General features: G+C 46.7%; 1 protein-coding gene across 4 annotated transcripts in view; it reads right to left on the reverse strand.

Moving 5' to 3' along the window:
• The window catches only part of ARFIP1 (ADP ribosylation factor interacting protein 1), a 310,000-nt gene that overhangs the window by 45,104 nt on the left and 249,845 nt on the right, over positions 1–15,051 (reverse strand). For all 4 annotated transcript variants that reach the window (XM_063920538.1, XM_063920535.1, XM_063920536.1 and 1 more), the window contains one exon: positions 4,254–4,428. In XM_063920538.1, coding sequence (XP_063776608.1) covers positions 4,254–4,428 — 175 coding nt within the window. The remainder of the gene's footprint in view (positions 1–4,253; positions 4,429–15,051) is intronic.

Raw genomic sequence — 15,051 nt, forward strand, 5'->3', positions numbered from 1 at the left:
TGATGTATTTTTTAGCCATAAAAGATATTTACATTGCTGCCCAGGGCGCCCCCAGCAGCGCCCTGCACCCTCCGTGACCGTTGGTGAGAAGTGTGTGACAAACAATGGCGCACAGCTGCAGTGCTGTGCGCTACCTTCAAGAAGACTGAAGAGCCTTCTGCCGCCGGTTTCTGGACCTTCAATCTTCAGCATCTGCAAGGGGGTCGGCGGCGCGGCTCCGGGACGAACCCCAGGGTGAGACCTGTGTTCCGACTCCCTCTGGAGCTAATGGTGTCCAGTAGCCTAAGAAGCCAATCCATCCTGCACGCAGGTGAGTTGAACTTCTCTCCCCTAAGTCCCTCGATGCAGTGAGCCTGTTGCCAGCAGGACTCACTGAAAATAAAAAACCTAAAAACTTTTTCTAAGCAGCTCCTTAAGAGAGCCACCTAGATTGCACCCTGCTCGGACGGGCACAAAAACCTAACTGAGGCTTGGAGGAGGGTCATAGGGGGAGGAGCCAGTACACACCACCTGATCCTAAAGCTTTAGTTTTGTGCCCTGTCTCCTGCGGAGCCGCTAATCCCCATGGTCCTGACGGAGTCCCCAGCATCCACTTAGGACGTCAGAGAAATACCCCAGTAGTATATCTTGCGAAACAATCCTATATTATCATCCGAGAAAACCTGAAACACTTGGCCCCCATGGGTATAGCAATATAGGAATAGCACGCTGAGTGAAATACCCTGCAGTAAGGCAACCACGAAGCAGCTACATGCACACATATATAATCACAAGTGTACCATGCAGTAATGATGTACCATAAACTGCACTGGACTAGCAATACAAAGTAATACTCAGTATGGCTATATGTGATAACAATAGATATAACAAACACAGTAAGCACTGGATGTATATCACAGGGTGTTTGTACCACACAACCCTGAATGTATGCACTCTCTTAACTAACACAGTCCCAGTGACAAGTAGAATACTCAAGTGTACTGTAGGAAGCACAGCACTGGCAGTCAGGCGATTCCACAGAGGAGGATTTGCCCCAGCAATCCCAGGAACAGCAAGGCTCTCTCTGCAATGGCTGCTGACCGGCACAGAAGCCCCTTACCTCCCCCCTTGTCAGCGGCCCCGTGATCCGGGAGACGGCGGCGTGTGTGTGACTAACGTGAAGAGGGAAGAAGCTGGCGCCTCCGCTGCAGTGAACCGGCAACCGCGGCGCGAGAGTATACAGCGCCGCTGGGGGTGATGGAGCAGCACGCAGGAAAGTCTATGAGACTTTGCCTGCAGCAGCCCTGTAAATATTCATACATTTCTTCTGTCTTCAGTCTGTAAATGAAGCTCTGAAAAGGCTGCCTCGAGCAGCTTGTTAAGTGCCTGCATACTGCAAGGCGCCAATTTATAAACTGAACTCACTGGCATGGAGGCGGGGTTATAGAGGAGGCGGCGCTGTGCATCTTGGGAACAGTCAAAAGCTTTGAGCCTGTTGGTGCCTCGTATCAAGATCCTACTCTACACCCCGATGTAATTTCTTGTGGAGCCCAGTGTACCCAGCAGCAGAAATTAGGATTAACTAATTAGCATGATCACAGAATACAGTAACTTTATACTATGGGCTCTTCATTCACCACTTTCTGACACTCCCACTGTTTTTTTGTGGGCAGCATGCACTGTGGTCACCGTATGACCAGTCTCGTATATCTTGCTGGGTGGAGCAAGTACTGAAGTTGGGACAAAACACAAATTAGATGCTAAAATAAAGGCTGACAATTTTTTGGGAATAATGTCATGAGAGGTGGGATATTAAGATTACCAAATCGTTCACTCCCTTGGTCTGTATGATACTGCCTTCCCCTGGCTGTCCTCTTACCTCTCTGACCATTCCTTCTATGTCTCCTTTCATGACTCCACATCCACTAACAGTTGGTGTCCCCCAAGGTTCTGTTCTTAGACCTCTCCTATTCTCCCTCTACATGTCCCTATTTAGGTGAGCTCATTAGCTCTACTGACCTCCAATATCATCTCTATGCTGAAGCTACTCGATCTACCTTTCCTCCCTTAACCTGTCCCCCTCTCTTCTCACTCATATCTCCAACTGTCTCTCTGCTAACTCCTCCTGGATGTCCCAGCACTTTCTTAAACTTAACATGTCTAAGACTGAGCGGATCATCTTCCCACTATCCCACATTACCTCAAATCCCACAATTTCATTATCTATTGATGGCTCAATTATCTCTTTTAGCCCCCAGGTGTGCTGTATTGGGGTTATCCTCGGCTTCTCCCCCTCCTTCAAACTACACTTTCAGTACCTTTCTCATCCCTGCCATTTCCATCTCAAAAATATTTCCTGGATCAGATACTTTCTCACCCTGGATGCTACTAAAACCCTCATTCACTCACTGGTCATCTCCAGATTGGACTACTGTAATCTCCTCCTTTCTGGCCTTCCTGACAACCGCCTCTCTCCACTCCAATCTGTTCTCAAAGCTGCTGCCCGGCTCACCGTCCTCTCCAAACGTATTACGTCTGCCATCCCTCTCTTAAAAGCCCTACACTGGTCCCCCTTCAGAATCCAATTCAAGCTTCAACCACTCACTTACAAAGCCCTCACTCATTCCTCTCCAAATTACATCCCTGATCCCTTAATACTCCACCTCTCCCAACCAGACTCTCTACCTCTCTACAAAACTTCAAATGGCTCTCAAGACCCATTTCTTCATCAAACCCAGCTATCTCTCATCATAAACATCTGTTCTATGTTAATTTCTATCGGTGACACCCCTGTCTGTCTGCCCATCCCCTTTAGAATGCAAGCTCTCACACACAGGCCCTCTCCCCTCTCTTGCTTAGACTACTTTTACTCCATGCTCACTACAATAGCACCTAATCCTGGGTATCTGCCTCCCTGATGCTTATTTCAGTATCATGACCATTGATGCGGAAATGTTTATACACCATGTATCTGTCCTGCATTAAGTATTGTACTGTAAGTCAATGTTTTCTTGTTTTGCATATTTGTTTATGTACTTGGTGCTGTGGAACCCTTGTGGCACCATATAAAAAGGAGACTACTACTACTACTCCTCCTCCTACAGAAGAGGAAAGAAATTTTGAACTGTTAAAAAAACAAAAAAAATCTTTGTTTGGAGTACCAGGCCGTATCTGGCCTTATAGTTGGGGGGTTAATTGAGCTAGTTTGGGGATAAATGAGAAAATGTATTTTGAATGTGTTGGCATTTCTTTTCAGACTTCGAAAAATCGCTTTGTGGGTTATTAGATGGCCTTATATCCGCCGGTCATGCTCAAATATGTGTGTATATGGTGTGGCGGGGCTATGCAAACTATATGTTATGTAATGTCACCGGATTTCCCGGCATACACTGAAAAGTCTGTACTTTTTCCATTCTGTTGAATAAAAATACTCTATTCAGAAAACAAAAAAACAAAACAAAAAAAATAACATCACGTGCTGCCGTACATTCTACTTTTTATCTCTTCTACTATTTATTTCAAATTACTGCATTTTATAGAACTGGTTTGTTGGTGACACAACATGACTGTCAGCAGAATTGGCCGATGTAAACTAAATGTGCCAAACTATTCCAAGTGTGTGGCACTCCACCCTTACCAAATATAGCAGAGAAAGATCTCACCACCAGATATAGCAGTAACTGCTATAGTTAGTGGCGCAGTTTCCAACAGCAAGAGGTGCTGCCAAATAACCAGGTTCTACTAATCTGGCATAGCATGTGCATGTTGTAAAATATCCCAGGCTATCTATCCAAACAGCCAAATCGTTACGTGTGGCTCATGTCTGTGGGCAATCTGAGCTTTGCCTGTGTCTCACTGACAAGAAACAAAATTATCAGCAAACCTGGGAAATAGGGTGTGGGAAACGGGTGTGGTATGGCTGACCGATGGTCTACTGACCGCCGGTCAGCATACCAATGCGGGATCCCGGTAGCATACAGACGTGCGGTCGCCACGGGTTCTATTCCCACTCTATGGGTGTCGTGGACACCCACAAGTGAAAATAGTTCCTGTTGGTCGGTATGCCGAGGATAGTGAGGGGGTGGATTTTTTGGGGAGGTCATGTGACCGCCGGTCACATGAATACCACCCATGGGAAACATAGGTTGTCAGTGTGACTCAGCCATGTAGTCAGGAAACTTTGAGGGGTGATAGAAAGTCAGTGACAAGTCAAATATCAGCGATGAGCTTTTGCATGTCTGCCATATTATTGCAAATAAGTGATAAGCAAATACCTTGTTTTCCTCCAGGAACTTCAATTTGATGGAGACATCATTTCTCATCTTATCATATTTCTCCTTGTGAGCCTGGAAGAGCTGCTGTGATTGCTCAATTTTCGGCATGGTGGTGGCATCGCGTGGTCCTAGATTCAACTCCTCCAAATCGGTGCGATAGGCGTCATACTCAACTCTGTCACAAAACAATCAGCGCAAAGTTAGTGTTGAAATTTTGTTCAACCAGTAATAGACTTATCATTTATACCATACTATATCTATCAACATCGTCCGGATTCTGCACAGAATTCTAAGTACAGATATAACACAATATGGCTTACATAATAAAATGACACAAGCTGTTAAATCAAATTCAGATAAAACCAAGTTGTAAGCATAAAAACCCAGTTACACTAATTCTCAACCTACCCCAACAGGTTATGTTTTGAGAATTTCTGTCTGTGGAAGCCGGTGGGATAATAACTGATCCAGCAAATAAATTAACTCACCTGTGCATTTTTAAAGCCAACCACAAAACATGCCCTGTTGGTGGTACTTAAGGACTGGAATTGAGAACCAATGATTAATATTATATACAAATCTAAAACATTTTTTTTCTATTATATATAGGGTGTGCCGCTCCACCCACTACCACTACATTTGGTGTTGGGTGCAACACCACACACTTAGCATAGTTTGGCACATTTAGTTATAGGTTTTAGACCTGATAAATATAATCTGTTATTGTGTCATTAAGAAATGATGTACGGCCGGCACGCACCAAGAATCATATTAAGGGACATAGTAGACCGTCTCTGCATTGTGCACATGTACAGCAATCTCTTTACTTTCAGTTTCTGATGCCAGCTGCTCTACTGGCCCCAAGTTAGCTACTGGAGCCAAAATTAGGAGTGCGCTGCTTGGTAAATTTGTCACTAAAGCAGCACCTGTGGAAAGCTAGGGGGGGATACTTCTGCAATCTGAAGGATACTTAATATTTGCGGATTCCACTTTTCTGAGGGGTTATCCCGCAATTATTATTTGCTAAATAAGCCCTTTAGCCTGTCCACCACTTATAGCAAGTCAGAGGACTAAACTAAGGAATTATTTTTTCAAATTAGTTTTTGTTTAGTTAAGCAGCAGTAAACAGGATTTGATCGAAGACCAAATCAGAAATAATGTAGTAACCATAAATTATTCTATATGAATTTGTCATCTATCCTGATGTCTATATAAATCTTAAAAGTGTTCCTTTCTAAATACAGAACATAAAGTTAATTTGTTTTCCATAATCAACACACTCCCATGTCCACAGAATGTCTGTCATTACTGCTCGGCAGTAACAGAGAAATATTTGCATTTAGATCATAGCAAAATATAAGCAGAAAGAAGAGTACAAAATGTATTTGCATTATTTATTTGAATGTAATAGTCTTTAAATACATTTAGAATAATGTACACAGCTTCTGATGCTGGCAACACATCTGTTCAATAAAAGTTCTAGCATCCTGTTCAACCTTACTATGCACCTAAGAGACATACAAATAAATCATTATAAAGTACTCCGATTTATGCCCCTATTTATCAATAAGTGATAAATTTCACTGTGAGTGATAAATTGCACCAGCCAATCAGCTCCTAACTGCCATGTTACAGACTGTTATGCCCTTATTGATAAATAAGGTCATTAATTTGCTGTGTTTGAGATTTTATCAGCAAAGCGCAAAATAATGTAAAACATTTTTATTTTATTTTTATTTTTTTTTTCATCATATAATTTTTATTTTATGTCAGAAACATATAAGTCAACTGTCAATATACAAGTAATAAACAGAAAGTTGTAAAAACAGAATGGTCGTTATAGGAACAAATTAGGTAGATAAACTTCCTTATGAGAGCGGTGAAAGAGTGTGGTGCTGTTGACAGAGAGAGGGGAATTGGAAGCCGAAAAATCTAGAGCTATATAGGGAGGGTGAGTGCGAGGGAATAGAACGGTGTCGTTAGTAGGACGTGGGTCTAGGAGATAGGAGGAAAGATAGAAGAGAGATGAGAGGGAGGAGGAAGAGGAGGAAAAGAAGAAGAAAGAGAGAAAAAAAAAGAAAAAAAAAAGGGGGGGGGGAATAAAGAAGGGGAGGTTGTAGTTGCGGGTTGGGTTCATTAACTAGTTAAGTCCTGGGAGGGGGCGATCTTGGAGCCTGTACCATGGGAGCCAGGTGGAATGGAACTTTTTAACTGTGTTATGGCGAAGGCTAGTGATGTATTCCATGTTTGCCACAAACCAGATTCTATTTGTGAGTGCCTGGCTGCTGGGGGCTTCGGGGTTCTTCCATTTACTTGCTATTTGATATTTCGCTGCGCAAGATATAAAGAGAACCAGGTTTTTAGAGTCCTTAGAGATGTGGTCGGGCGGAGAGCAGAGGAGAAGGTTCGCGGGCGTTAGGGGCACTGGCAAGTCGATTAATCGTGAGATAAGCTTACGGACCTTTGCCCAGTATTGAACAATCACCGGGCAGGTCCACCAGATATGGTAGAATGTGCCTACATGGCCGCAGTTTCTCCAGCAAAGGTTGGAGGTGTCGGGGTAGATCCTATGCAGTCGGTCCGGTACCAGGTACCATCTGGTATATATTTTGTATGAGTTTTCACGTATGGCCACGCTGATGGAGCATTGTGAGATCGCGGTGCGGATAACATCCCAACCCTCGTCCTCTAGGTGGCACCCCATGTCCGCCTCCCATGCTATTTCATGTGGTTCAAGAGGTGGGGGTGTAGGGCTGAGGATATTTTTGTAGAGGAGGGAGATGATGCCTCTACTGGTGGGATTGTAAATACAGAGCCTCTCAAAAGGTGTGGGGGTCGATAGAGGAAACGTTAGCTGTAGAGAGGAAAGGAAGTGGCGAATTTGTAGATATTGATAGAACAGAGAGTTAGGTAGGTTGTGCGCAGTTTGTAGGTCAGCAAATGATTTAATAGAGTGCGTCCCTGTGAAGTGGTGTATTCTAGTAACTCCTGCTGAGATCCAAGGGCGGGCCATATCTCGGGAGAGTCCCGGGGTAAATGCTGGGTTGCTCCAGATGGGAGTCAGGGGGGAGAGGTGGCTTGATAGTTTTAATTTTTTGTTCAGGTTTCGCCAATGTGTGATTGTCAATTCTATTGTGGGGGAGGTGCGGCGGGGTGGGGTGTGTGTTTTGCTAGAGAGCCAAGGCAAGTGGGAGATAGATGGGAGTTCCGACAGATCGCTCTCTAGATCGACCCATCGTTTAGTGTGTTTTGGGGCATGCCAGGCAACCATTTGGCTTAGTCTGGTCGAGTCATAATAGCGTTGAAGGATGGGAAGGCCTAGACCCCCGTTCTGTGAGTGTTTAGCCAAGATATCCCGCCGAATTCTAGGCTTTTTGTGGTTCCATATAAATTTACAGAGGGAGGACTGGAGTTTGTTAAGAGTCTGGGAAGGCACGGATATTGGGAGCGTCTGAAACAAGTAGAGAAGTTTGGGAAGGATATTCATTTTTATAGCGTTGATTCGTCCCACCCAAGAGAGAAAGTAGGATTCCCATTGTTGGATATCAGTGAGAATTGACGTGATGAGAGGGGGGTAGTTAGCCTTGTAGAGAGAGCTGTAAGATTTGGTGATGGAGATTCCGAGATATTTGAGAGAGCGTCTACGCCAGGAAAAATTAAAATTGTTTTGTAGTTGTAACTTAGTTTGTTTGGGGATGTGCAAAGAGAGGGCTTCGGATTTAGTCTGATTAATTTTATAACCCGAGAGAGTGCCATACGTGGTTAATTCTTGGAAAAGGTTCGGGAGTGAGATAGTTGGGTTTGTCAGGGTCAGAAGGATGTCGTCGGCAAAGAGGGAGATGGTGTATTGAGTATGATTGACTAGGACTCCAGTGATGTCAGGATTAGTCCGGATGTGGCTTGCAAGGGGTTCAATGATAAGTGCGAAAATAAGGGGAGATAGTGGGCATCCCTGTCGTGTTCCATTTGAGATTTCGAGGGGGTCCGATAGTAGGCCGTTAGAAAGAACCGACACCGAGGGGTTTTGGTATAGGGCTTGTATTGCTTGGAGAAATTTACCTTGAAGGCCAAAGCGTTGTAGCGTCTGTCGCATGAAGGGCCAAGAAACTCTGTCAAAGGCCTTCTCTGCGTCTAGGGCAAGGGTCAGGGACGGGATATTGTGAAGATTGATGTGGTCGATGATATCCACGACACGTCTAGTGTTGTCGAGTGCCTGCCTGGATTGAACGAAGCCCACTTGGTCGGGGTGTATGAGCGAGGGGAGAATAGGATTAAGTCTATTAGCTAGTACTTTGGCGAAGATTTTCAAATCTGAGTTTAGAAGCGATATGGGTCTATAGTTAGAAATGAGTTGGGGGTCTTTATTGGGTTTTGGGATCACGGTAATGACGGCCTTGGTAGTGTGGGGGTGGAAGAAAGACCCATCTAGGATAAGGTTGAATAGTGATGTGAGGTGGGGGAGTAGTGCTGGTTGAAAAGTTTTATAATATGACATTGGGTAGCCATCCGGGCCCGGGGCCTTAGATGGTTTCTGACTACCGATGGCAAGGGTTAATTCCTCGGGGGTGATGGGAGAGTTAAGGGCCGTGGAGGTGTTGGCGTCGATACGAGGCAAATCTGCGGAGGCTAAGTAGTCTGCGACCGTCTGGTGGCTCGGGTCTATGGAGGAAGAAGTGTCTGGCAGATTGTAGAGCTGCTCATAATACGTCCGAAAGAGGGAGTTAATAGTCTTTGGGTTGTGTTGGAGGGTGTCATGTTCGTCTTTGATAGCCGGGATAGCAGTGTGCGCTTTCCGAGCCCTCAATCTGCCGGCCAGTAGCGAATCGGCTTTATTACTTTTTTCGTAGAATTTTTGCTTCAGCCAGCGGAGTGAGTGCTCGGTTTTTTCGGCTAGCATAGCGTTCAAAGTGGCCCTGGTAGATGTGAGCTTTGAGTAAAGAAGTTGCGAGGGTCGTTGTTTATGGAGTGTTTCTAAATTGTGGACCTCAACTGTGAGGGATGATATTTTTTGTTTACGATCTTTGTTCCTATGTGACGCGTAGTTAATGATGTGTCCCCTGATTACGGCTTTGTGAGCTTCCCAGATTAGTGGGGTGCAAATAGAGTCAGTCATGTTTAAGGAGAAATAGTCGGCTAGAGCTAGCTTGATTTTTTCCTGAAATTGGGGGATTTTCAGGAGTGTTTAGTTTAGTCTCCAATTAGGGCGAGATGTCGGGGTGTCGAGGAAGTCGAAGGAGGCGGTGATAATGGAGTGGTCTGACCAAGGGTTAGTGAGGATAGATGAGTCTAGTACGTGCTGAGAGAGCAATGTGCCGCAGTAAAAGAGATCGATTCGAGAGTATGATTGGTGCGTGGTCGAGAAGAAGGTATAGTCTCTGGCTGTGGGGTTGAGAGCTCGCCAAACGTCGAAGAGGCCTGATTCACGGATGTGTTTATTTAAAGAACGTGAGGGAGAGTCTCGGTGGGGGCGGGATTGGCCATTGGATTTATCTAGGTCGGTGTCTGGGACAGTGTTGAAGTCCCCTCCTAGTATTAAGTAACCTTTCTTGACTTTGTTTAGATCCGAGAAAAAGGTATTAAAGAAAGAGGATTGCCCGGAGTTGGGAGCATAGACAGTGGCGATCGTGCATTCCAGGTGTCCGAGTGTGCCCGTCAGAATGATATATCGGCCATCCGAGTCTGTATGGGTTGAGTGGAGTGTGAATGGGATTTTGGAGCGGATCAGGACGGCCACCCCATTGTGTTTCGATTGGCTTGAGGAATAAAAGACCGTTGGGTAGCGTTTAGTGGTTAGGGAAGGGTGCAATCGGGATTTGAAGTGAGTTTCCTGAATGAGCACAATTCCCGCTTTTAGGGTTTGGAGAGAGCGGAACAGGGATGAGCGCTTCTGGGGGATATTGAGACCCTTGGTGTTTAAAGACGCCAGGAGTAGGGGCATCTTTGAAGGTGTTGGGAGGGTACGTAAGGGAGAAGTGGGGGAGAAAGAGAAAGGCGTAGAGGGAGAGGAGGAAGAGAAAATAAAACAGTAGTGAGAAGAGAAGAAGAAAGAGAGAAAAAAAAAAAAAAAGGGGGGGGGAGGTAGGTCGAGCCTGTGTAGGAGTTCCTTACGACCAGCGAGAAGGAACGGGCACAGAGAGTGGGATCAAGGAATCCAAAGTGGAGGAGCGTCGGGGAGCGATCGTACTCCCTCCACGGAGGGGAAGAGGTGGGGGGGTAGGTCTAGATGTTTGAGAACAACAGTGTGGGCTTGTGTGGCAAGTACAGGGATTGAAGGAACACGTCCCTCCAGTGGTGGTCTGTGTGAGATAGGCAATAGTAGCTGAGAGGCGAATAAGTCTTCGTGTAAGTGGTGTGTGGGTAAGGGGTGACAAGCAATGGTCAAACAACAAGTGCGGTAATAGCAATACAACAATAATACCAACAAAACTAAAAAGTAGTTAGATTTATGAACTAAACATCTTGGTTCCTATATAGGGGTGGAAAGTGTGTGTTGATTATCAGTGTGCTGCGTGTAGCACGTATGTGGGCAGGCCCAAGGGAGTAGCTTTAACTGCGGGGCTCCACGTAGCGGGTTTAACAAGGTGGGCTGGAGAGGAGTAAGGGCAGTCAATGTACATTAGGTACATGGAACGATCAAGATGTGGATCTTAAACAGGTAAAGTATGCAACATGGGTGCTAAAACAATATAATGACCGTAGTGTCTTTGTGTTGGTAAGTGTGGACGCAATCAGGGTGGGTGAAGGTCGGAGCTTTGGTCAACAATTGGGTCAGAGTCCTCCAGGTGTGAAAGGAAGTCATTTCCTTCTCTCGGGTCTTTGATGACGATTGTTTTCCCGTTATATTCGACCAGGAGTTTGAAGGGGAAACCCCAGCGGTAGCGGATACTTCGTGTGCGGAGAGCTGATGTTAGATCCCTGAGCTCTCTCCTTTTAAGTATAGTGGAGGGGGCTAAGTCCTGGAAGAATTGCAACTTGGTATCCTCGAACATTATGTGCGGCTTGCCCCGGGTCGGGAGAAGGACCATCTCTTTATCCTTGAAGTTAAGGAAGCGCATGATGACGTCTCTCGGGGGCTCGCCATCTCGGGGTCTAGGGCGGAGGGCTCTGTGAGCTCTCTCCAGAGGCAGCTCCCGAGAGGCCGCACTTGGCAAGAGAGTGGAGAACAGCCTTTGGAGGTATGTTTCGAGGGCTGCCGGGAGAACGGACTCCGGAATGTTGCGAATTCTGAGGTTATTTCTTCTTTCGCGATTTTCCAAGTCCTCGTTCTTGGATCGGAGCTCTGTTACATCTTGGATGAGATGGTCTATATCCCTGACCGTTTCTATGTGGTCTTTTTGTAGAACGTCTTGCCTGGCTTCCAGTTTAGAGGTTCTGGAGGATAAGGATGAGATATCTGACCTAATAGAGGTAACTGCTCTGTCGAGCTTGGTTTCAAGTGATTCTTTAAAGTCCATTATGAGCGACTTCAGAGCCATGATATCCTCTTTGGTCGATGGGGCGGGTGAGGGTAGCGGGTCGTCTCCACCTGGAAAAGATAGGCTCGGAGAGGGAGGGCCAGAGGTTAGGGAGGGTTTGTCGCTCTTATCGGATTTGGTGAAATGTTGGGAAATGTCTGTACCCGCACGTCTTCTTGTGTTCGGGTTGGGTTTGGACATGTTTGCACCTTGGTGATTGAGTTTGGATAGAAAGGGACCACGCAAAGCGTTGGGGTAGGAGGGGAGAGTGGGACTAATTAAGTGCCAGAGAGGGAACCACTGGAGGGCTGAGTTATGATGTGATCAGTGGAACATGAGAATTGGCGGGCGCCTTAGAGAGTTGAGGTGTGCCCAGTCGGTGCCGTTTTTGAGTATGCTAGTCACCACGGCAGAGGAGGTCCAAGGGCCGGACGTCTCAGTCGCAGCTGTGGATGACCGTTGGTAGATCAGAGGTAGCGCTCCGCTGTCGTGTGGTCGCGTATTGTAGATAAGTAGGTGCGACAATGAGGGAGATAGGTACGATGCTGGAGAGTGCGGCGATTTTGTTTGTCCCAAGATGGCCGCCGGAGGTTTTCTGTTTCGCGGGTCCCCACTATGTCCGCGGCCACCGGAGCTCAGGGTCAGCACAGGGGGAGCACTGGGAGTGTGGAGGCAGGTTCGGGGACCCCAGAGAAGTGCCCCAGCAACCGCAGCAGCGTCGGTGAGCTCGGCGGCGCCAACCACAAGATGGCCGCCGCCACTCTTAGGGTAGGTAGTCCGCGGTGGGAGGCGGGTCAGCCCGGGTCCAGTAGATGGGTAGCTTCAGCGGCCCGCCACAGAAATCGAGGTCCCGGCTCCACCACCGGAGGTAGGCCGCAATCTGCAGGGGGCAAAGCAGGGCTCCCCCGACTCCGCAGCACTCGGCTCCCGATGTCAGACGGGCAAGTAGGTCTGGGTGCAGTAGTATGTGCCGACAAGGCTTATTTAGGTTAGGTCAGGGCACCTTTATTAGAGGGGTAAACCTGAAGCTCCACTGAAACACAGCTTTCCTCTATATACCTAGTTTTGATAACTAAATAAAAGTTTTCTGGGGTGGCAGTGGTGTTTATGGCCTCTGAGCACAGCAGGGATAGCCCAGCACAGGGAAGCCTGCTCTGCCTCCCCCAAGATGGCCGCCGTCAGCAGTCCTCAGTGTGTTTCTCTCCTCTCCTCGGCTGTGGCTGCCAGCAGTTCACAGCAGCAGGGGTTAGACGTCCCCCCCGCTGTCTCCGGCAAGATACCGCTAGTTGGGGGAGTGTAAGAGGTAGATGCTGCTCGCACGAGCTCGGCTCCCGGACTTTATGAGCCGCCACCTCCAATATGGCCGCCGACAGCAGTCTTCAGTTTGCCTCTCCTCCCGTCAGCCGCTGCCCGCGAGTTACCCCAGCAGGGATTAGATGTCTCTCCCGCTGTCTTCAGCCAGACACCGCTAGCCAGGGGAGCGTAGCAAGCAGAGGCCGCCCGCGCGAGCGCGGCTCCCTGATTACACGGGCTGCCTCCTCCAAGATGGCCGCCGCCACCGGGTCCCCGCGACTCGGCCCAGAACCAGGACCCGCAGCTTCAGGGGCACTGTACACCACCGCGGCTCCCGGCAGTCTTCTATAGGTAGGTGTGCAGGGAATCCAGGCCGCTGAGCGAAGTGCGGCACCCGGGTCTTGTAATAGCTCGGACGGGGGTCCCAAATTTAGGTCCCGGCTTCACTGTGGAGGGAAGGCCGCAACCCGCAGGTACAGGGTAGACCTGCACCCCGGCTCCGCAGCGATCCTCCAGCACCTGCAGGGCAGCAGGGGCAGCTATAGGGTGCTCTGGGAGTGGTATGTATGGGGATAGGCTGGCATATAGGGGGTTATTAGGGCAATATTATGCAGGAGCTCCCCTGGGACACGTCTTTCCATTCAGAGTACAAGCCACGCCCCCAATGTAAAACATTTTTAAATATTTTTTTAGGTAATTAATTTCATTTATTTTTAGTGACCTGTTTAGGGAAAACATTGCATACTGAAAGGCAGAAATATCTACATGTGTATAGTTCTATGAGCTGCACCTCTGGCTTTTGGGACAGATAAAGTAGTGCATAGCTAGGGAATATCAGTGAAGGCTCAAAGTCGTACTACTGATGCCAAAACAGGTGCAATTTCAATAAGGAGCGACTTGGTTCCTGCATGCTGTATTTATGGTGAATTTGCACAGCGAATTGCACTTGCAACTAAATTTTAAACTGCATTTGCAATTGCATTTTCTGAGGAAATGTGCTTTTTTTTAAGGTAAATGTAAGGATACACTGCATAACCTCTAGTGAAATCTGACCAAAGTGACATGTATATTTTCAGGTGAGTTTCACAATAATGTTCAATAATGAGTAAAATGATGTGGGATAGGTATGTTGAGGTGTTGTATTGGTGAGAGATTGTTTTTTTGTACTTGTAGATGGGAGCTACAAGTGTTTAGTCAAACTGTTTACAAACTTCTACAGAAACAGTAGGAAATAATTTTAAAAACATATTTCTGTGCCCCAAAATACTGTACAGACTTTAAATGGGGGATGCGGTCAATTTATCTACAAGGTCAAAACACAGACACGGTCAAAATACAGACATTAAAAGTGTCAACACTGTCAAAATACCGACATTTAAAATGATGACAGGTCAAAAAAAACAAATCGACATCAGTTTTTCATGATTTTTTTCATTGAAACTGACTTGTTCATACTTTACCATCCCAGTGGACGCAGAGGGGGAATATAATAATGTGCCGAGCGCAGCGAGGCACCGTGCCTGAAGCATGGTGAGCGCAGCGGCACATTCATACGGTGTCCATGTCGACATACGCACACAATGTTTTTCAAACCCTGTGTCGACTTTTTGACCTGTCTGTATTTTGACCATCGATCAAAGGTTGTTGGTATTTTGACGGTAGGGATTTTGATTGTAGGTAAATCATACTGATCCTCTTGCTGGCTATCATTTTCCCGCCATTAATTTAAAATGCAATAGATGTTTAACCCATTTTAAATACCTCCAGTGCTTTCCTTATGGCCACTACCAGCCTACTGTATGGACCTGCTAACTCAGTTGTCACTTTTTTGGGGTCCAAGATGATTTATTACCAGTTATTTCTATAGCGCACACATATTCCGCAGCGCTTTACAGAGAGAATATTTTGGCATTCACATCAGTCCCTGCCCCAGTGGAGCTTACAATCTATATTCCCTATTGCATGTACAAACACACATTCAAGCTAGGGTTAATTTTGTTGAGAGCCAATTAACCTACCAGTATATTTTTGGATTGTGGGAGGAAACCCAC

This window comes from Pseudophryne corroboree, chromosome 1, assembly GCF_028390025.1.
Source record: "Pseudophryne corroboree isolate aPseCor3 chromosome 1, aPseCor3.hap2, whole genome shotgun sequence".
Classification (NCBI taxonomy): domain Eukaryota; kingdom Metazoa; phylum Chordata; class Amphibia; order Anura; family Myobatrachidae; genus Pseudophryne; species Pseudophryne corroboree.